Below are 22,567 nucleotides of genomic sequence, written 5' to 3' on the forward strand. Positions count from 1 at the left end.
GGAACCCGCCAGTCCGCTCCCACCTGCCTCTGCCTGTCGCCACGAGACAGCGACAGCGTGAGGCAAGATGGGCATCCAGGCAGGCGGAGCACAACCGAGCACGGACAGCACAACCCAGCGCCAGAGCTGCGCCCAGCAGGCGAGGGTGTGGGAAGCCCTAAGGCCGCCTCCTGAATGCAGAGCCCAGGAGGCAACCTGGACAGCAGACGTCAGGCTCTGTGGGGCTTGGACACTCAGCCATCCCAGCACCGCGGCCTGGGACCAGGCCCCTCCCTGCCCAGCACCCTCACTCTGTCGTGCATCCTCTGCTCTCATCCCCCATTTGGGGTCGGCCCCCCAGCTCGTCAGAGCTGCGTGGAAGATGCGAAGGCAAGGGCTCTGGGGGCACAGACTGGGTGGCCATCCCCGGCCGTCCTTTCGCTCACGTGGGACTTCAGGAGGGTTACTTTGCCACCATTTCTTTATCTGGAAAGTGGCAGAGCTACCACTTGCTTTCAAGGAAGGCTGTGGGCATGAAGTGAAGTTACCAATTTAACACAGCTGGCACTGCACCTGCTGCGTGGTGAGGGCACGATCACTGTTACCCTCAATTTTTAAAAATCAACTTGACGTCTTTTCTTCATCTTCTGTAGTTTCCTCTCACAGAACTCACACAAGTGCCCTACTCACGAGAATTCAAACTTCTCCTGTAATACCTTTATTCCCTATCCTTAACTTAAAAATGGCTTTCTAGATATCAGCATTAATTTGGAAAACGTCTCAAATAAGGGTTGATTTTTTTAATGTATGTCCCTTATACCTGAGGTCCAGGTAGTAAGACTGGCAGACTACCTAAGCATTCCAGCTCTGGTCACCTGGTCATACTCTTTTTTCCGGAACCTTTACCACTTTTTACGAACTCCCTGGATACTTTTCCACGAACCAGGGAGAACTGGTACTTGGCTTAAATCTTCCCTTCCCACCCCACCATCTACTATCTTCCTAGCGACTTCCACCTGCTGTATCTTGCACATGGCTGGCACGCAAATACATCTGTGTCTGATGAATAAATGTCTTCCCTGAATGGAATTCAGAAAAGCACCAAGTCTGCTGGGTACCATCCGAGGTCACTCTCTGCATTTACAGCTTCCCCATTCCCTGGCCTCTCACCCTGTAAGTTTCTCATGGGCAACTCCCTCAGTCCCGTTTTATTTGCACCGTAGTTGGATAAGACCGCTAAGGCATGGGTGTTTTCATAGAGCACATTTCCTCTGATGATCTGCAGCTTTTCCAAAGGAATCGTCTCCACTGTGTTGAGGGCAATGAGTACATAGCCAGCAACCTCCTGGATGGTCTAAGGAGATAAAACATAAACATATTATTTCTCTTTTGAGGAACTCACAAATGCAAGATCTGAAACGGGTCCAGAGAGCCCAGGACACCTAGCTGAACAGGAGTGTTTGACAGATGCAAAGCAGGCAGGTGATTACCACTGGATCTCATGGGAGATCTGTCATGATCTCATGACAGAATTTACAATGATTCCTGCATTTTTTTGGTTTTTTTTTTTTTACTATACGCAGGCCTCTCACTGTTGTGGCCTCTCCCGTTGCGGAGCACAGGCTCCGGACACGCAGGCTCAGCGGCCATGGCTCACGGGCCCAGCCGCTCCGCGGCATGTGGGATCCTCCCGGACCGGGGCACGAACCCGTGTCCCCTGCATCGGCAGGCGGACTCTCAACCACTGCGCCACCAGGGAAGCCCTGATTCCTGCATTTTTGCCTCTTGAGCTTGATAACAATAACAAAGGACCATGTGTATTACTTAGGAATGCTGTGACTTTCATTTTGCTTGCTGTTCAACACACTGAGATGAAAATGGAAATGTTTTATTAATTTATTTTCTATCTGTCTTGCAGGTTTTCCTATTAAAAAAAACCAAACAAACCCAGAAGAAAACCAATCAAATCCTAAGTTTACACCAAACTCAGAAGCCTTCAGGGCTGATTCCCGTTGGCTCGTTAGAGCCTACTGTGAAACATTTGGGAATTTTGTGAATGAGTTGTTAAACTCTTGGTAGCTGGAAATCAACCATGGTGGGGGTATTTATACCCAGGAAATAGACAAATGCTACAAAGCAGGAGTTTTTTCCTTTTTTTTTTTCTTTTTTTAAAAGAGCCAGTATGTCAGGATACCATGGTTGAAGTGATGGTTAAAAGATTAGTGTCCACGATGATCACGGAATGCCAGACCAGTCTGTTTCTCTTTGTTGTTCTTTTATAGCTATAACTTGACCCTAGCTGGTAAAGTGGCCTTTTCATAAAACTTGCATGTGTAGGTCCCTAGGACTTATAATTGCCACAGCAAAAGTAAATACACTGCCAGTTCAATTCTGCCAAGGCCTTTATCTACTTATATTTACTTCTACTATATTTGGGTAAGAATCAAATTCATTGAACTAACCTTCAGGAAAGAAAGGTTGTAACTACTTTGCATGTAGGTAATTTCCAAATTCCCAAGGACCACCTCACAGTTATTGAACATCCTCTGGAGGCTGAGAAAGTGGTCTTCAAAAGTGCCCAACTGGGTGAGCTTGTTACTTGTCCCTTGGCAAACTGGAAACAAGAGGAAAAAAGGTATCACATGAAATGCCAAGTAGAAGAGCAAAACTAAAGTAAAACGATATTCGCAGTCTTCAACTAACTGCACACTTCAGTGACTTACGACGTATTCTGATCGAAGGCCACTCAGGACAAACGTGACAAAAAATGTTTAAAAGTTTATATAAGGTGCAGTTCATAATAAGGACTAGTTCATCTCTATAATGCGTGGAATTGTTTAAAACTGTTAAAAGTTGAAGGGGAAATAGATGGGAATTCTGTGAAAATCTTTAAGATAAAACAGTCTATAAAAGCTTTAGTAAACAAAAAATATATCATAATATGCAACTCAGCATTACAATGATGAATTAACAACTATATAATGAACTTTTTACTTTGCAAAAAATTGCATGTCACATTATTGCGTGCTCAAAGAATATTTACAAACGTATTTTCTGACCATAACATTGTACAACCTAAAATCAATGACAAGAGTGTAAATTGAAAGCCACTGGCTGGAGATGAAAAATATTCTAAACGAATGCACCAAAGAATGAAATCAAATATTATATAACATTGAGAAAATGACGACATGAAAACATATATTTAAAAAACACACTCAGCTACTAAGAAACCACACGCCTTTGTGTTTGCCTACACTCCAAGGAGCCCACCCACCCAGGCGCAGGTACAAGGGTTTTGCATCCCCTGCCGGGATGTGGCCTTGGCACGGTTAACTCCCTGATGTTTTCAGGTATCAAACTTAATATAGGAAAACATTTTAAATTAGGGGACAAAGTTAGACTATGAAAATACGTTTGGTAGTCTATCTTTAAAAGCAAAGGAGAGGATTATAATAAAGCCATGTTTATAAACCTAGCTCTTTGAACAACATGTACAGGCAAGCATAAGAAAACAAAGAGGTTCGGGCCTTTTGAAGCAGGGAGCTGTTAAGGGACTGTACTTTGAACCCAAATTATCCTAAGTGAAGAAATAGGGCCCCTGGCTTTGGAAGTTAGATTCAGACCAGGCCAGGCTCTTCCACGGATGCAACCTGCAACCAGGTGGTTGAGAACAACACCAAGGCCAGAGTCAATATGCAGGGACTCCCTGCAGGAACTCTCCTCAAGTCTTCATTCCTCTTTGATAGGTCCTTCGTCCCCTCCCCACAGAAGTGTTCCGAAGAGCATCACCGTCCGCTCTTGCATTTTAGTGCCACGGCAGCGAGCACGTGTTCAGATACCACACAGTCAATGCAAAGCATTTACACCAACAGTAAATATGAAGCAACCCTTACTTCCTCTTTAACTGTGTGGGGATTTCCCTCTTTTCCCCTTCTGTGGTCTCATTCAAATCTGGTGGTAGAGAGAACGTTCACACGGGAACTGCGATGGCCCACAAGACAGAGCCCCCCGGCAGTGGCCCCAGGGCACAGTGATTCCATCACTCTTCCAACCATAACACGGGATGGACCCAACACCCCTGGCTGCTTTCCCCCAAGAGTGTGGACCGCTCTGATGGGAACCTCAAGTTGGAACCGCTGTACACAGTTGGCTGCAATGCACGTGGATGGGGCCAGACTGATTTCCCAATTCTAAGGACCTTAAAGACGCCACCACCAACGGAGGTACAGGGTTTTGACGATAAAGGGTGACCTTTCTGTCGGCACACCTTGGAACAAAAGCTGCCTTCCAGCTGACAGACCATGGTCTCTAAATTTCAGCCTAACTGGTCAGCTCTGGTCTAGGGAGCCCCAAGTATCCATCATGCCCTTCACACCAGCCAGGTGACCAGTATTGACTAGAACTGGGTGTTGGAGCGCATTTCTGAAGCGTTTCTTCTGTACACGGAAGGATGAAAACAATCCCATCTACTTTCATTTTAAAGGATCAGGGGTACTAGCTTGTAAATTTCTCTTCGCTGAACCAAAGAATTTTTATTATTAAATCACGCAAAAGTGACTTTCATCAGTAGAAAAGGAAAACATGCCATGTCAGTTTAGCCTGTTATAGAAGAAAATAATTGCAAGAAGACTGTAATTGTGTTGTCATTCACTCATTCAGAAAGTGCTGAACGAGTATTTATTTGATGAATACCTACCATGACCCTTCACTGTTTACAATTAGTATGAATTACTTTTACATTCATAAAAGATCCTGTATCTGGAAGATAATAGCGACATTACACATTATGGATAGGAAGGTTAATTTGTAAAACATTTCTGAGAAGCAACTGGACAACCTGTGTAAACAAATAAATATGCTTAAATTCCATGTCATGATGTTCCACTTTGGAAAACCTATTTTGAGGAAATAGACCTAAACTGTCAGGCAAGATGTTGATTTATTTTTTGATAATGGCAAAAAATGGTCCAACCGTCCAACATGTTTGTCCTTGAGAAAAAGCAGTTGACACCTATTTGATTCAGCGTAAGGCAAGTCCATCCTGAGTTCTGTTCTGGGGTTAATTGCTAAAGTATCAAAAGAAAATTTTACAAGGCTGTTTCTTCTGAGGCCTCCCCTGTCATGTGCCCAGAAGGAGACAGCAAATCTAGGGTGAGGATGGGAATGGCCTGGCCTAGGTTTCTTGACTGAACAAAGTATAATCTTGGTTCCGTCTTTATACCAAATATCTCATGTTACGTAATATAAAGCAGTGAGAAAATTTCAATGTGAGAATATTGAATCAGTCATATTAAAAAGTAAAAATCACTAGCTAGTGAGGCAGATTTAAGACAAAACTGCAAGAGTGAGAGCGCTTAGCTCAGCCGGGAGAAAGTTTCTTGGTCAGCCCTTCATCCCTATGCAACACTGAACGACTTCCCCGAGCTCTACGCCACGCTTTCCTCAAGTACTGACTTGGTGAAAACAATTCTGGCCTCCCAGAATGGTTCTGGGGATGGAATGAACACAAAAGCTTCAACTTTCTTTTGCTACAGCCAACTACTGGGAACTGTGACGGTTGTTTGACATAAGGTGCCTCTGGACAGACGTTGGGGGCCCCTGTGGACGTGTCCTTGTCCTAAGGTGCTGTCTGAACTGGGCATGTTTGAATCTGCCCATTGGCTTACTCAAATACTGGGCATTAAACAGAGTTACTTTATTCTTTGTCTGAAGAATATTTATCCAATCCTAAGAAGAAAGAAAAAGAAATACATTGTACTTTAAGAATTTCATTAAAATATGCATTTAGGCGTATTTAAGCAATTGATTCAAAGAGAAATTTAATAGGACCTTAGGGCTATGAAGTTGAAAACCAGACAATTAAAAGTGTTTGTGTCAAGCTCCGTACAGCATACTAGGGATTTGCTCTCCCTCCTGCAAATGTGAAGACAAATCCTACTGAACCAAGAACAGTAGGGCCCTGCAAAGCACTTAGCTTTTCACCTTCACAGTTTATTACGACGATTCATAAACGGACAGAAGAGCTAAAAGAACTGTACCGTGAACATCCTTAAAGCAGCATTTTACTACGTTTACTTTATCACGTAGCTATCCATCTTATTTTTTGGATGCATTTTAAAGTAAGGTACAGATGTCGGTACCCTTCACCCTGACGTGCCACTGGTTACAGTTCAACATGAGTGGACAGCTGTTGTCGAGGTAATATCACAAACAGTGAGATAATCAGTCTTAAGTGTAGCATTGATGAGTTTCAACAAATGCATGCACCCGTGTAACCTGTTACCCCTGGAACATCACGGTTACCCTAGGAGCTCCCTCACAGCCCCGCCCCAACAATCCCTGCCCCAGACACCACACACCGTGATCTGTTTTCACTTAGAATAGTTCTGCCTGTTTGGGGACCTCGTTCTCCTGGAATCACGCTGCACCGTCCTTTGGTGTCAGGTCCCCTGCACAGCAGGCGTTTCTGAGATTCATCCTGGTGCCGGGCTTCACGTGGCTTCCAGGGAGTCTTACGGGAAGTTATCTGCGTATTACACTCGGACACTGAGAGCTGATCCAGAGTCAGGCTGTTCGTTTTCTCAAGAACCCCCCAAACTATCTTAACTGAAAATAAAACAACCTGCCTCCTTTAAGTCTTGAGATACCCCTGATGTGAGGGGGAGAGCCTGTGGCTTTCCTGTGTCAGTGTGGGAGTGGGCCCTTCTCTTTGCCCACAAGCCCGGGCAACTGTGTATGGCTGATTAAGACACAACATGAAAACAGGTTTCTCCAGATTTCTCCAAATCCACTTAGACGCTTGTGGAATTGCCTAAGTAAACTCATAATTGGTTTAATTTGTTTTCTCTACACTTCAACTGCAACCAAAGTCACTGGGCTGTTGCCAATCTATCCCCTTCTCCGAACTTGTCTGTTTTTACTGTTACCCCGTTTTCCACAGAGCACCTCATTTTGAAGCAGAAATCACATTGCACTGCTCTTGGTTTGAACGATCCAGGTTTCCCAGTATCATCAGAACACGGGACGGGCCCCTGCCCGCGGCCTCCCCACATCCTCTCAGGCTCCCTCCCCCGTCCACCGGCCCAGCCACGTATGTTCTCCCCCGACACACCCCCCTGCCCCCATTTCTCCCCGGCGCCAGGTTCCTGCTCCCTTCAGGTCTGTTCCATCTGCTTGGAATGCTCTTCCCTTTCTCCCCAGCTCTTTGCATCTTTGTCTCCCTTTTTATCACTGAGATTCCAACTCAATGGACATGACATCCCTTCAGAAAAGCCTGTCTGGAACCAGAATAGCTTAAGTCCCCACCATTGCATTCTATCACATTTTCCTGATTTTTCTTCTTAGCATTTATCACTACTTAAAATTATTATTTGTTTATGCAAATACACACACAGAATGGGGAGAGGTGGAATATGTACAGATATATCTCATTGGACTGACTGCTGGGATGTGAATACACATGTTGCATTTACATTTAGACGTGGAAGCAATGGGTCAATGGTGGCCACGTGACCAAAGTCTTGGATGACTTGACACGGGTCCCTCTGCCTCTCCTGTTTCCGTGTGTCTGGTGGTGGTGGAGGAGGACACAGGATGTCTCAGAAGACTGCCAGTCCTCACAACTTCCTGGAGGGTTATCGTAAAATCTTTCTAGGCTAGGTAACATATTTGATTAAGCTTTAAAAGCCAGAGGAAGATTTTGCCCACTTTCGTCCTGAAAAGGTTTAAGGAAATCTCAAATAAGATATTTACATAATGGATTTAAAAATAAATAAGGAAAAGATACTCCGAGTTTGCTAGAGGTTTCATCGTATCAGGATTTATCATTTCTTTTGCCTTATTGAAACTGTATTATGGTGGCAATTTCAAAACGTGCATGTATATACATTTCAACTATTCAAAAATGCACAGAAATATGACAGGAGGAAAATACACCAAACGCTGTTAACAACAGTCTTTTATGAATAGTGAGATTCTGGGTTTTTCTTATTTCCTCCTTACAGTTTCTCCATTTTTCAAATTTTCTATAGTGACCATATAGTTCTTTATAATAAAACATTATCGAGGAGATAATTTACAAAAATCTGTGTTGAACAAGGCCAAAAGAAGGACATTTATAATAAAATACACTTCATAAAAATGGAGAAATGATTTTCAAAGTTTTGCATGTTAAACGGCTTTATGAAAGCGGTTTAAAAATTAGAAATAGGGGCTTCCACGGTGGCGCAGTGGTTGAGAGTCCGCCTGCCGATGCAGGGGATGCGGGTTCGTGCCCCGGTCCGGGAAGATCCCGCATGCCGTGGAGCGGCTGGGCCCGTGAGCCACGGCCGCTGAGCCTGCGCGTCCGGAGCCTGTGCTCCACAACGGGAGAGGCCACAACAGTGAGAGGCCTGCGTACCGCAAAAAAAAAAAAAAAAAAAAAATTAGAAATAACTGAAGTACTATATATAGAAAGTGTTAGAAAGGCGAGTAAGCTGCAGCTTGAGCACATCAGTGTTGTTCAGAACAGCTGCATACGGCAGCCCCTGGGAGACGCCATGCATCGTACACACATGGTTTCTCCTCAGATGATGACAGAAGTGAAGAGTTCCCAAGTTCCATTTTCTTCCTGATCTATCAATACACTTTTCCATTTCGGGGAGCAGAGAGTAAGTTTATCCCATAGAAAAATGTTATAAATTGTGATTACGGCACCCGACTAGCCTGTGAAACTTATGTAATACACACAACAGTTGGTAGGAAACTAGATCTACGGTTCAGTTATAATGAAATAATTGGGAGAATAGTAAGCGTTAATACAAAACAGTATTTAAGTTTTCACTGTGTGTTTAATCAAAGGTTGTGTGGAAGGGGAAAAGTCTCATTATGATTTTGAAAAAGATGTTTCTTTATTTTCCAACACTTTATATTTTATCAGGAGTTCCTTATTTGATCATATTTGATCTCATAACTAATAAATAGTTCTCAGTTTGTAGGCGTCCGAAGACTGTTGTCAAACTGAATTTCGATCTACACTGCAACTTGCAATATGCACATGTAATACTCAGAAAGTCCTCTTAAATACTTGATGATTTGCCACGTGCACTGTAATACGCCTATTGGACTAAACATGCCAAGCCTCGGCACGTCCAAGACATTTGCAAACTCAGGTAGCTCTAGTTAAGTTCACAAGCAGAAGACTTTCAAATGACACCTATTTTATTTTTGAGTTGGGGCACAGAATACCCAAACTGGTTGACTTCCTTCCTCCTGATTCTCCTCCTAGCCATGAAAATAAGCCCAAGCCCAGTTTATGACTTTTAAAAAATATACTGAGTTAGGACACCTGTGCATAATATATCCGCTTTCTTGGGAGTTAACTGATGTTTATGAATCCCAGGAAGGCCCGGGAGGGATTGTGGAAGGTTTCCAGTGACAGCATCAAACATCTGCCCTATCACTGTGAAGATGGTGATGTATCATTATGGGATGATCTCCAGCCAGTTATCGCAACCCTCTGGGTCTCGGTGTTCCCGCTGGTTGAAATCAGACCAGCTTGATGCATTTGACAGGGTAGTTGTGGGAAGTAATGAGATCGTGGACATGAACGTGCTTCATAAATCACAAATCTCTCGAAATACAAATCACGTCTGACACTAAGGCTTCACCATAGCAGTCTTCACAGTAGCCAAACCACTGCAGTCTGTTTCTGCTTATGTGTCTTCAAGGATACCAGCAAACTATCCCCCCACTTACCCCCCCAGGATTTCTTTTTTAAATGCACTCCACAGAATTGGATGAGTTGTGTGGAAATTTGGGATGCTTTAAATTTCTGAAATTAAAGATATCACTTTTCATTTTTATAGGATGCTGTCCAGAGAATGGTCCTGACAGTGGACATGAAAAATCTTGAATCACAGGGCTGACCATCAATTCCATTTTTATAGGTAGTTGAATGGCTGGTAGATCAGAAATGAATTGTACCTATTCTGGAATACCAGGAATGGGTTTGGACCGGAGAAGATTTCAGAAAGCCATACTCATCTTTTATTCATTCAGTCCAATACATCTCTTTGGAGGACTTGGCAACACGTTCTGTCTCTGGTCATCTGTATTTTAAATACATGGACATGGACTGAATGAAAATTCATGGATGGATGAACGAAACAGGTCAGATTATACATCAGAATCTGTATCAGGTAACATAGAACTAGACCTCTATGGGACTGGAGTGTTCCTTGATTGAATGTTGAATGTTGAGCAGGGTGCACCGAGGAAAGGACAGAAGGCTGGATTTGGTTTAAAATCTCTCTATGTGGAAATATAACACGAGTGACTTCAGTGTGTCTGGCTGTTCCTTTCTAGATATATTGTGAGTAAGCGCCTCCTCCCGACCCGGGTTCTGTTTTTCTAATCTCCTGGCTGGGGACTGACTATTGCTTACTCATGCTCAGGGCTCTCTCTCTGCACACAGGCATACTTCTGAAGTGAGTAACGCCACTTCCCCTCCAAAGGTCCGCTGGCCAGACCACTGCTTGGACGCTTTGCCCGCACAGCGATTTTGGTGCTTCTGACCCATTTCTTCAGAGCCCCGGCGCGTTCTCAGGTGATGACTGCAGCCCGACCGGCGTGGGGCAGCACAGAGTCCACGGTAAGATTAGTACTGGACACTGCACAGTTGCAATGACAGTTTGCAAAGCTCTTCCTCAAGAAGGCGACCGCGGAGACCTGCCTGTCACCTGGACGAGGAAGGGCTAGTTATCCTCTCTCACCGCCGAAGCACCCACTGGAATGGGATGGTCTGCCCATCCGAAAGCTAGGAGACTTGAAAGAGCAGGGAGGGACAGGGGGTGCGGTGGAAAAGGGGACGCGGGTGGTTAGCACAGAGGAAAGCCCAGAGGAGGGCTGGTTAAGGAAGTGGGAAATGTAAAATCCCGGACGGGGTTGGTGTCAAAGACCACTGCTCGAAACCAGGGTCACAACGTGACGTGACGGTTCAGAGCCTGACTTAAGACTGCACGCTGTCCCTCACCACCTCTCACCTCTGACTCGGCCTGACCCTCTTCAGCAGAGACCTGGTGAGCAGAAAGCAGCAGGAAGGTTGTGGCGAGCCCACAATCGGTGTCATTCCCAGCAAGATGGCGCGGAGGTACGGCGGGGCAAGGCTGACACGTCCCCACCCAATTCACATCCCTTCTGCTTTCCATTCTGCTCAGGCCTGCATGACTCCCTCTAATGACAAAGGCTGGGTAACACGCCCCGCAGTGGGAGCTGTCCCCCTGGAACTCATCCCAGCCTGGCCTAGGAGCGCCCTGGCCTGGGGAGCCATCACCTTGGGTGTCGCTGGCCACCGAGCGAGGGTTGGTTCCCTCTTGCTCTGTGGTCTGCACCAGGGCCACGAGGGCTGTTTGCTTTTCTGATCATTCACTTCTTCAACTAATACCTATCTCATATTTAATAAAATGGTTCTATAACAGTTGCCAGGAATGCATCCGAAGTGCTCACTGCCATGAAGAAATGCGTTAGTCCTCTGGGGAGATGACTTTACCTATGAAAGAATCACAGGACATCCCACAGCCAAGCGGTGCAGAGCCGCTGAAGGAACCCAGGTCGACAAGAGAAGTCGCCGGCCGTGAGCTACCCGGGAACGGTCCTCGCGTTTCTCACCGTCAAGCAAATGAAGCCACGCTACCCCACGTTCCCAGTAAGGAGCAGGCTGCCTACACGGGCCAGGTGCTGGGCTTGTACTTCACGGTACCCAGTCACACAATCTGCTACACGAAGAAAATAAGGTTTCGTCCATTCCTCCTTCCCCCGCTGCATTCCCCTCCTCTGGGCCACCTGGGGATACAAGTGATCCTTCCTGGGTCCTTTACAGTTATCTCTACGAATCACTTCTCCGTGCATTCTTCTTATTGAAGGAAATTCTGGAAAAGATTTGTAATTTGCAAGGAAATAAAAGGTTTCCAATCCAGAATGGGAGGTAAGGACCTTTCCGGCTAGTATGTCTCTGCAGAAGCACTGTGTTTGGGTTCTATGCGGCTGTGCGTGCCTACCCTCCACCCCAAGATGGTCTGAATGTCCTTTTAAAGTTTTTCATCTGTTATCACTCATGTTTTAAAGAAATCAGTCTCTAGGGCACAACTGTGTTTCAAGGTCATCTCTCTAAACATCCACACATTTAAGCTGGTTTACTCATGAGCATTAGAAAAAAACCCAAACCCAAACCCCCCACCACAACAAAAAACAAAAACCCAAAGCAAATGACGACAACGAAAATCCAAAGAAGGGAGTAATCACTAAGACACCGGGAGAGGCCATGACAACAGTGTTTTCTTCTGAAAACCAAGATGCTCCCAGCACCGCCCGCTGTGCTCCCTGGGCAGCACGGGCCACGGTAAGGCTAGGTCTAGTTCCTCAGCTGCCCCGTGGCGTCTGGGATCCGCCCGGCCTTTGCTGTGTGAAGACTTCCAAAGGCGGCCTTTGCAGAACCGCAGGAAAGCCCAGAGGAGACGATACGCAGGAGGTCACAGAGGACCTCTGACACTCCTGCGGGGGAACCTACAGGAACGGGGATCACGGAAAGGAAGCAGAGGTGCAGAAGGAGGCCGGTCTACGGGGGTGCTGCTTGGGAAAGGGCGGATTGGGGGGGCGAGTGTGGAGGGGACAAAGCTAACACGGCTGAGATTTCTAAGTCACTTCTCTAGTCTGAACTTGCACTGTGCTGCTTCAGGTTGGAATTGCTCTCTGCGGGGGAGTCATCGTATCCTTTTTGCTGCTGGGAACAAATCAGAAGCGGTGAAAGGAGAAAAGTAATCTCCCTAAAAAGATGATGGGCTTCATTTCACCCACGAGCAGAGTCTGCCGCTTGCTTGTTTTTTAAAGTTACTGAAACATGTCGGGTCCTCAGCACAACTATTTGAACCAGTGCTTTCCTACTCAGGTCATAAAGGATTTGAAAAGTCAGAAAAGGGGCAAGTCAACCGCCCCCCAACCCCCACCGACTTTTACAATGACTTGTCAATGACCAACGGTCTGGTCCCGCCACTACGGAGGTCACTTCTCCATCCCATTGAGGCTCCTTTTCTTCACCTATAAAACAGGGACTCTTGGGAGGATGCAGTGACACGTGGTAGACTCAGTAAATATTACTACGACTTGAATCTGAGTTAAATCTGGACTGGGTCCAGTCCAATGAATTGCTTCCTTCCTTCCAAGAACTCCCAGAGGCTGACCCCTCCGCCTTCTGCTCACGTGGCCGTCTGTGGCCTGGTGAGCAGCCGTGGCTCCTGTACTGAGGCAAGGGGCAGTTGACACTGACCACAGCTAACCGGCCACGGGGACGAGCCCAGGGCTTGAAAGCGGGGGCATCTGGGTCCGTATCTGACCAGGGGGTCTGTGCCGGCACTTAAGGCTGAGGAGGCCACACCTACTGTGCGCCTTTTAGAAGAACTCCCTGAGGAGGGCTCCAGCTTTCTGCTCAGAACATTCTCTGCTGTTGTTATCTTTCATTTAGAAGAGAGCCTCGCCTGACCCTTTGTGGTGGTTGGATTTGTGTGCTGTGTGTATGCACGTGTTTTCAATTAACGCTTGTTTTAGAATGAACCATTTTTTTCACTTACTCCTACTTAATTTAAATATTCCTTTTAAGTTTCATTTTAAAATGGTCCCAGTGGGGGAGGCCTGCAGCCTCTCTTTCCTTGGTTTGCAGTGTGACCCAAAGCCCACCCCAATTCCTGGGCTCAGTGACTAGGAAATACTGACTCAGAAATCACTAAAAACTTCTAAGTTAACTCAGAAGAAGCCGGAGCCAACTTTCTGCCACAGAAGAATCTTGATTTTGCTCAGATACTACTGTTTCTAGAACATATAAGCTCTCCACGAGGACCTAGCAATTCAAGGTAATAGTTTTCCTACAGAAGCATCTGCTATTAGATGGGTCACGTGCCTGGAAAAATGCATGAACGAGTGATGCCAACCAGAGCTGCCTCTCACCCTGCAGGTCTGAGTCCAGAAAATACAGTCTGAAGCATCCTGTATGCTGGTCCAGAGCAGGGGCTGGCAAACTTTTTCTGAAAACAGCCGGAGTAAATATTTCTGGGTTTGCAGATGACAGGGCCTCTGTCCCAACACTCAACCCTGCTGTGGCCCAGAGACAGCCACAGACAACAAGCAATGCCAGCCAGGCCCCACCGTGCGCCAATAAAACTTTATTTGCAAAACAGGCAGCAGCTGGATTTGGCCCCTGGGCTGTACTTTGCCAATCTCTGTTTTAGAGGAAGGCCTGACAGAAGGTGGGGAAGCACGTGATTAGAATTCCCTTTATTCTGTACTTTCTAGAAGATAAACCTGGTTAAAGTGAGTCATTTTGCTCCAAGGCCAAACTCCAGAAGGGTTTTCTTAGGGTTAAGCTCTTCCTATTTTATCCTCAGCTAAATAGAGGAAATGAAGATATACGGTACTAAGAACTTATAAGGAAGTGCGGGGCTGGAAGCTGTCATTTATGTGTCTGGGGCGGTGAGGTTACGGTTCTGTGCAAAGCTACGTCATCTACTCTTAGAGCTGGACATCAGTAAGAGGGAGGGGATATGGGGATAGATGTATACGTAGAGCTGATTCACTTTTTCTTTTTAAATAAATCTATTTATTTTTGGCTGAGTTGGGTCTTTGTTGCTGCGCACGGGCTTTCTCTATTTGTGGCGAGCGGGGGCTACTCTTTGTTGCGGTGGCTTCTCTTGTTGCTTAGTTGCTCCGCGACATGTGGGATCTTCCCGGACCAGGGCTTGAACCCGTGTCCCCTGCATTGGCAGGTGGATTCTTAACCACTGCTCCACCAGGGAAGCCCTGATTCACTTTGTTGTACAGCAGAAACTAACACACCATTGTAAAGCAACTGTACTCCAATAAAGATGTTTAAAAAAAAAGAACTGGACATCCATAAGAACTCCATATCCAGGAACCCTGGCTTTTTCCCTATTCAGCACAAATGGTTATCAAGTCCTGCTGGTCTTTCTGAGTGACTAAGAGTTTTAATCTTGCTAAGAGAGTTTGCGTAGCAGCCCACTCCTGACTTACAACTCTATCCCAGAATTAGTCCTGACACGGATCTGAAGCTAGACCCATGATAATTTCCTCTGACTTAACACAGATGCAACTGGCCCTGCAGATACTGAAGACAACAGTAGCCTCTCACTGCTGTTCTCACCGCAGTGCTTTCCCCACCCTGACTCCACCTCCCAAGTGCTCTTGGGAATTCCACGTGTGTGGTCTCCCTTCACAGCTACACCCTCCAGAGAGGCTTCCCCATCAGCTTCTCCTCCTGTCCTGGTTTCTCAGCCCCGGCTGCCTCTGTGGATGTGCACTTGCTCATACTTGGGTGGTGAAAGCGTTCTGTTGTTTCACAGCACATCCTGTCTCTTTAAAGAATAATATGTCACCCGAGAACGACAGCAAACATGCTGTTTCCTTTGGCTCCCCTTTTAGCTTATTACGCTGAGAAATTCAGCAAGCAATAAGGGCTGAATAAATATTGCTAAACTACTATCTGTACTAACATCATATATGAGTTTTCAGCAGACTTGCTTCACTCCTTTAAGTTTAATAACTAAAATGGCAGTTGGGCAATGAAAATGGAATCTCCACTGCATCTATTAATAGTAGGGCTGACCGTAAATTCCTCTCAGGCTTGGATGAGGAAGTCGTTTTCCTTGCTTGGGTCTCTCTTAGGTTTTAGTTTCTATTACATCCTCCTGGCCTAATGGAATTGGATTTGCTCCTGACTGCAGGTACAGAATTCTGTTGTTGAAAGCCCACTTTCTGACTGAATGTATCTGGGATCTAACCAGAGTGATGTCTTCCAAACACATGGTCTGTTAGAATAACAGACAAGAAAACTTATCATTGCCCTCTTTGCTGCATTATTCATGATTACCCAAGGGAATACATAAAAATAACTCACACAGGGGATTCACAAAACACACTTCTTATCTTCTTTTGAAACAATTCCTACCTCCAACTTCTCTCTTCTGCTTTTCTCTTACTCACAGAAGATTCTCTCCCTTGCTCAGCTTTCTAAAATAGCCTTCATTTAAGCTCAATGACCAAGGTGAAACTGCTCCACCATGAAAATAATTCTAGGCCAAAGAATCCTGGAGTGGGGTTGCCTCATCTCTTAGTGGGAAACTATTTGCATGTTTTCCCCTTGGGGAAAATCGGAGACTCATCTCCTGGAGCCACATATGCTGCTTTTGATCACTGTTAGTGTCTTGCAAAATGCAGGTACTGTAAGTGAAGTTACAAGGCTTCACCAAGACGGCCTCCGCCTGTTTGCTTGTGACTCTAAGTCACTCCTGGTCGTTAAGGGAGAGCAGTGGGGTGACGGGGCTGGAGCAAAGTACCTGGGTCTGGAAAACCACCGCAAGTGAAAGCTGCTGACCTGCACTCTATGTCTAAGTACCAAATCCAGGTTCAACAATTCACTCCAGGAGATGGGAAAACTTTTTATTTGTTCTCGTGCCAGCCCCGGATTCTTGGGCTGTCCCATTCAATCCGACAGAACATGCTGACAGACATCAAGTCATTCCTGGCAACCTGGGGCCCTGCAGGTCCCTGCAAGGCCAGTGCTGTGTGAGGATGGTGTCCAAGGTCTTTCAAATGGCCGGGGGGCCTAGGTGCAATGGACATATTTCAGTAAGTTGGTAATCTGTAACCTGAAGTACTTTTGGGGTTTGTTTATTTTTTGCTTTTTCAGCTGACTCTCTGGTTATTGAGGCCAGTAACCAGAGAAGCGAAAAACTGTAAGTGTGCACTTTATGGTTTGAGGACTCATCATGAAGCTGTTTAATCTGGCACGTGGTCCAATCTGCAGAAAGGGGCTGGTGGCAGCAGAAGGGGTTACCCAGTGGGGCTGTAGGAATGCCTCCAGTGAACCCATTTCTACCCTGTGGAATGGCCATGCAAACCAGACTTTTCTCCTTGAAGCCGAGAAAGTTTCCTACACAAACATTTCTTTGTAGGCTCAGTTAAGTTTTACAATAATTTGTGCTTTTCGTTTAGGAACTACAGATGTTGTGTGGGTGTTGGTGAGGGGGTGGGAATGAGAGGGTAAAGGAGCAGGGATAGAGATCCTCCCCCTTTGGAAAATGCTGTAACACTTCCTTGCATGGAAAGAACACATCAGGTTTTAGAATTACTGAAAAATTTGAATCGTTTGTAGGACGACGAGAGAAAGCCATGGCTCTTTGGTTTGGGGGAGGCCAGACTGGGCCACCTCCCAGCATCCCTCCCTCCTAATGAGACCCAGATCTTTGTGGCATGATTATCTGGAATTGTAATTTTTATGCGGGAAACAGTCCAAAAGTTGGGGTAGCAGAACCTAGCCATTCATCAAATGCTAGCTCAATTAGCAAAAGACATACAAACCCAAAACTATTAAATAGCAATTGGGAGCAAGTATTAATGTGCTAAGGGACAGGGGAACTCTTATTAACTAGATAATAATTTAATTTTCACTGGGGAATGGTTTTTACCACTAGAAATACACATGCACTACCCCCCACCTTAAGTCTAGTCACTTCTTATTTAGTGTTGATTTGAGGTTAAAAGGGGGTGTTTGGGTATTACTGGATGTTTGTGGCTGTTTCATAGGACAATTCCTAAGTCAATTTTATACCCCAAATCCCACAATACTTTTCATATAATGAATGTCATATTCCTTATACCCTCATCCACTTACAAAGAGAATTACATTTACAAAGTGCATTATACTTCGCACTTGCAATTAATTTCAACTTTCTAATCCATCTCTACCTAATACTTAAGCTACTAAAGAAAATCAACCTAATAAGGAAACCACTGAGAATCTAGCCCACTAGGATGAAAGCCCCTTGTGACTGCACCCCGCTTAGTGAGGGCAGCGCGGGGACCGCTTCCCTTCAGCATTTGTACGGCAGATGCCCACTGGACACCCGACCGCCGTGTGTAGGGACCAGCGCAGAGGCTGCCTGTGGTGAATGCTCCTGTCTGAGCGCAAGGATTCCAGCTCCGATGCCTGCCTTTGAGCCAGCTGTGAGGGGACCAGTGGGGTCACCCCAGGCAAATTATTTCTGGCTCAGCCTCGCTTTCCCTTCTCTGTAAAATGGGGGTAAAAGTGCCACCCTCCTGGGGTCGGTGTGAGGACGAAATTGTTAACGTCTGCAAGACCGTGTCTGCTCACGGAGGCCATCGCTGTTATCATTGTCATCAGCACTGTCACTGTAGCATCAGTGTGTGTCAGGCACACGTGAGGTCCGGGCACACGGCTGAGATAGGCCGGACACGGTTCCTGCCTCGTGAAGCCTGCGCTCCAGTGGGGAGACAGACAGCCACCAAATCATGGATCAGTTTGGTGCTGCAGCGTGGCTGCGAGTGGGTGTAGAGGGTCGACCCTGACGCAGTCAAAGCGGCCCTGGCAGGATTCCCTGAGCTCTCGGCCGTTCAGCTGAGCTCTTAAGGACAAGAGGAGCTTGGCCAAGTGTGGGGAAGGGCTTGGGGAGCTTTCTTGTAGGAGGAGGTGCAATTGTGGAAGGCTCCCTGGCAGGACGTGAGCCTAGCAGAGATGCAGCCCAGAGAGCAGCGAAAGGGGAGGCAGGGGGGCCGCCGAAGGGCTTGCTGCTGAGGACGTTCCATTCCATTTTAAAGGGATGAGAAGCCACCGACAGGTTTCAAGCAAGGAGGAACACGCTCAGATTTGTGTTTAAAAACTACCTGCAGTGGGAGATCAGCTCGGTGCTTTGTGACCACCTAGAGGGGTGGGATGGGGAGGGTGGGAGGGAGATGCAAGAGGGAGGGGATACGGGGATGTATGTACATGTAGAGCTAATTCACGTTGTTATAAAGCAGCAACTAACACAACGATGCAAAGCAATTATACTCCAATAAAGATGTTAGAAAAAGAAAAACCCGCTGCTTTTTGGAGCAGGACCTAGACGGTGCCCCGAAGGGGGCGTGTCCGTACGAGGTCCTGTGAGAGGGGATGTTCTGTGCCAACATCCTGGTGTCGCAAGATGCTCCACTGGGGAAACGACATAAAAGGTTGCACTGGGCTTCTCCGTGCCAGTTCTCACAACATGTGAGCTTCCACTTTTCCCAAAACAAGAAGTTTAATGACATTACTTTTTCAGAAGCACAAGCTGTAAGGCAGAAGTCTGGCAGGAACTGTCATCCTTAGAATGTGTCAGCTGTCGGAAAAGCCAAAGCCCTAGGCTGCAGCCCAGTGCTGGTGGTCATGAGCCTGGCTTCTGGCCGTGCCCTGGTGACAGGGGACTCTTCCCCTCTAAGTGGGATATCAAGAGCTTGTAATTTTCAAACGCTGCGAGTTTTTCTTATAAAGAGGAAAGCCATGATTATTTTTTAAAGACTACCATATCCTTTTTTTTTTTTTTTAATTGGGGTATAGTTGCTTTACAATGTTGTGTTAGTTTCTGCTGTACAGCGAAGTAAGTCAGCAACACGTATACACAGATCCCCTCTTTTTTGGATTTGCTTCCCACTTAGGTCACCACAGAACATTGAGTAGAGTTCCTGTGCTACACAAGCACGTGGTTTCTACGGTGCACAAGAATTATTTTTCTCTGTGCCATGTCGCACCTTCGTAAAATTAAATAATCTCCCTCTTCTAACTTAAACAAAAGGCCTTACTGCCTCGCGGAGAAGGTCTCCAGAGCAGTGTGGGGAGACCCGTTAGGCAGCTGCAGAACAGTCTAGAGCCTCAAGACGCAGAGTGGGGTCTGCAGACCGGCAACGCTGGCCTCGCCTGGGAGAGCCTGTTCGAAATGAAGAGTCCTGGGCCCATCGCAGACTCGCAGAATCAGAATGTTAATCAGAATCTTAACAAGGTCTCTAGGAGATGCCCCTGCACTGAGCTTTCCATGCCCGACGCTAGCACGGTGGCAGGGTCACGGGCAACCCCCACAGGTGTTAGAGTTTGAATCCACAGAACTGGGGAAGCTTGTTATAGAAGCACAGAAGAGGCCTTTCCAAGTAAATATCTGGATTGTTTTGAGCTCGTCATGGCAGCAAGGAAAAACAAAAGGCCTAGATAATAGGGAAAGACCTTGCGTTCAGTCCAGACCAGGCGACAGGGGCCGCCCGCCTTACATGGAGCTCGGGCTGCAGATGACAGCGGTGCATCCTAGGGACAAGCAAGGTGGTGATGGCTCCTGACCGCCAGCCAAGTGCACTGCCCACGAGGGTCCGTCCTTTGAGTTAGTTACGCCGCGTCCAAACCTGCATATCGTGACAATGCAGACTTCAAAAAAGTCCCCAGATCCACGGTATTCACATAGGACCCCCTATAGCTTTCTAACTGGAGGCCACAACCAAAGGACATCCCGAACAACATCGTGATTGTAGAGTTTAAACGCGCAATTTTGAGATTCTGGGAACACCAACCATGTCAAACAAGTCTCCAGAGCCTGGGTCCACACTTTGTGTGGGGTTCAGCCTCCACCGCGAATAACTGAGCCAATTTAAGGCCTACTTGTACCTATACAAAAACTGGTAGAGATCTGAAACGTACTGATTTCAATAAACATGCTGAAACAAAGCTTCCAGATTTGATGGAAGTGGTATGGAATGTCACAGGGGCATTCTGTGCCAATAGCACGGGGGAAAATATCGACAAGTCTGAACATTTTAAAACCATGTCTGATCTAGAGCAAAGAGTTTTCCTGTAACTGAAGCTATAGCTTTCCTATTCATGTCCCTATTCCTTCATGCACGCTCTCTAATTAGGCTTTAGACACACACACACACACACACACACACAGAGAGAGCTTTAATTCCGTGAGCTGGGCAAGTTCAGTTGCTCTCGTCTTTCGTTACATTTTCCCCATATTTTGATCCCTCTCTGTCTTATCCTATAGGCTTTCCTTCTCAGAAACTGCATCTTAGATTTAAACTGACACTGACATTTATACTAGTGAGACACTGCAGTTCTAAAGCTGCTCTTACAAAGCCTCATGAAATGAAGCCCATGATAGACCGATGGGGGGAAGCTCTTCAGGACAGCGCCAGCAGTTGTCTGTTACATAAGTAACCTCTGAAAACACTTCACATGGAGGTACACTTCAAGTATGAAGAAAGGCATTTGCCCACAGACTCTATTCTAAACAGAAAGTAAAGACCAAAAACCGTAAGAAGAATATATCCTTTCTGGGAATACAGTCTTGAGCAGAAACATGCCGTATTTTTAGTTACGTTTTCCTCATGTTTGTTTATCAGGGGAATGATGATGCTGATTACTATAAGTGCATTTTGAATGTTAATTTCTTAATTGCTTGAATAGATGTTTATGGGCAAAAAATACCTCTGCTTTCACCACAGCATCACCATCATTCCACAAGTTCACCTGAAACGTACTAGGTCACGCCGAGAAGGGTCTGTAGCCGCCCATCACATTTTTTCCATACAAGAGATTTGAGACACAGCCTGGTAAAACTGCAGGAACCAGGTGGGTCATTTTCAATATCTTCTATAGGAAGCCAGTAGATTAAAAAGGAATTCGTGACCTAGTCTTGTGACTTTTTTCCTGATCATAGGCCATCACTCTAGAACAACCCAGCATGTGGATTATGTTAATGTGATCTTTGCATCGAAGCTGTGCTACTGTAAACAATTAATTAACCAATCAATTAATCTATCTGTCACCATATACTGAACGCAAGGCACTTGTGCACTGGCCCCTGCCCTGAAGGAACTCCGTCCGTGGCAGAGACGGGACGCGATATGCTGGAAAGAAGCTACGGCAACTGCTCAGGCTGCTAATTCTCAGCTAAGCGAGGATAGAGGGCACCTTTGAAACAAAAGCTTCCTAAAGGAGCTGATGCTTGCGTGTATTGTGAAGAGTGGCTTTTCCTTGTGCAGAGGAACACAGGGGAGACAGAACAAAGGAACGGAACATGAGAAGACTCGGAGGGGGCGGGAAGAAGCAGGGAGACATAGGTCCATCCGCTGAGCGAATGCCAGCCCGGAACAGCAGCTCCAGGAGTGAGCCGGGCACTGATCAGAAGCAAGGAGCACACAAAGCGCTGGCAGTGGGGGGAGGGCATGTGGCTGGCTGGCTGGCTGGCAGGCAGGGGCCGCCGTCACCGTGCGCGCTGCCAGAGGGCAGGGAGGACGAGGCCTGGGTGCCACAAGGGAGGCTGAGGGCTGGGAGCAAAGGAGGCCAGTGAGAGGTGTGGGTGTTGGGGTCTCAGAGGCGGAGCCTCCTGGGTCATGGTGAGGTCTCAGAGGGCTCTTAGGGAGGAGATTCCCATACTGCTTGTTTCACAGAGTACCTAAGTAAATTGATATCATTTCTTTCAGGAAGTGGGCTCAGATCCACCCTCTAAATCTTTTCGGGATGGACTCTAAGGGTCTGAATTGACTTAAAAGAAATCTAACAGTGTATCTATTTAATTTTTAAAAATTGTATCGTGTTAAGACATTTAACGTTGAGACCTATCCTCCAAACCGGTTTTCAGCGCACAATACAACGCCACTTGATGGGATCGGACGGCAAGGAACCCCCTGCACAGAACAGAGCCCGGCAAATACGCTTGTTAGATGTCGAATTAATTACAGCACA

At 46.4% G+C, this 22,567-nt stretch overlaps 1 protein-coding gene across 2 annotated transcripts in view; it reads right to left on the bottom strand.

The window, feature by feature from the left end:
* EGFR (epidermal growth factor receptor) overlaps window positions 1-22,567 on the bottom strand; it is a 188,551-nt gene that overhangs the window by 59,890 nt on the left and 106,094 nt on the right. For both annotated transcript variants that reach the window (XM_030871307.2, XM_030871306.2), the window contains exons 2-3: window positions 2,442-2,593; window positions 1,150-1,333 (exon numbers count right to left, since the gene is read on the bottom strand). In XM_030871307.2, coding sequence (XP_030727167.1) covers window positions 1,150-1,333; window positions 2,442-2,593 — 336 coding nt within the window. The remainder of the gene's footprint in view (window positions 1-1,149; window positions 1,334-2,441; window positions 2,594-22,567) is intronic.

The sequence above is a fragment of the Globicephala melas genome, chromosome 9 (genome assembly GCF_963455315.2).
Source record: "Globicephala melas chromosome 9, mGloMel1.2, whole genome shotgun sequence".
Lineage (NCBI taxonomy): Eukaryota > Metazoa > Chordata > Mammalia > Artiodactyla > Delphinidae > Globicephala > Globicephala melas.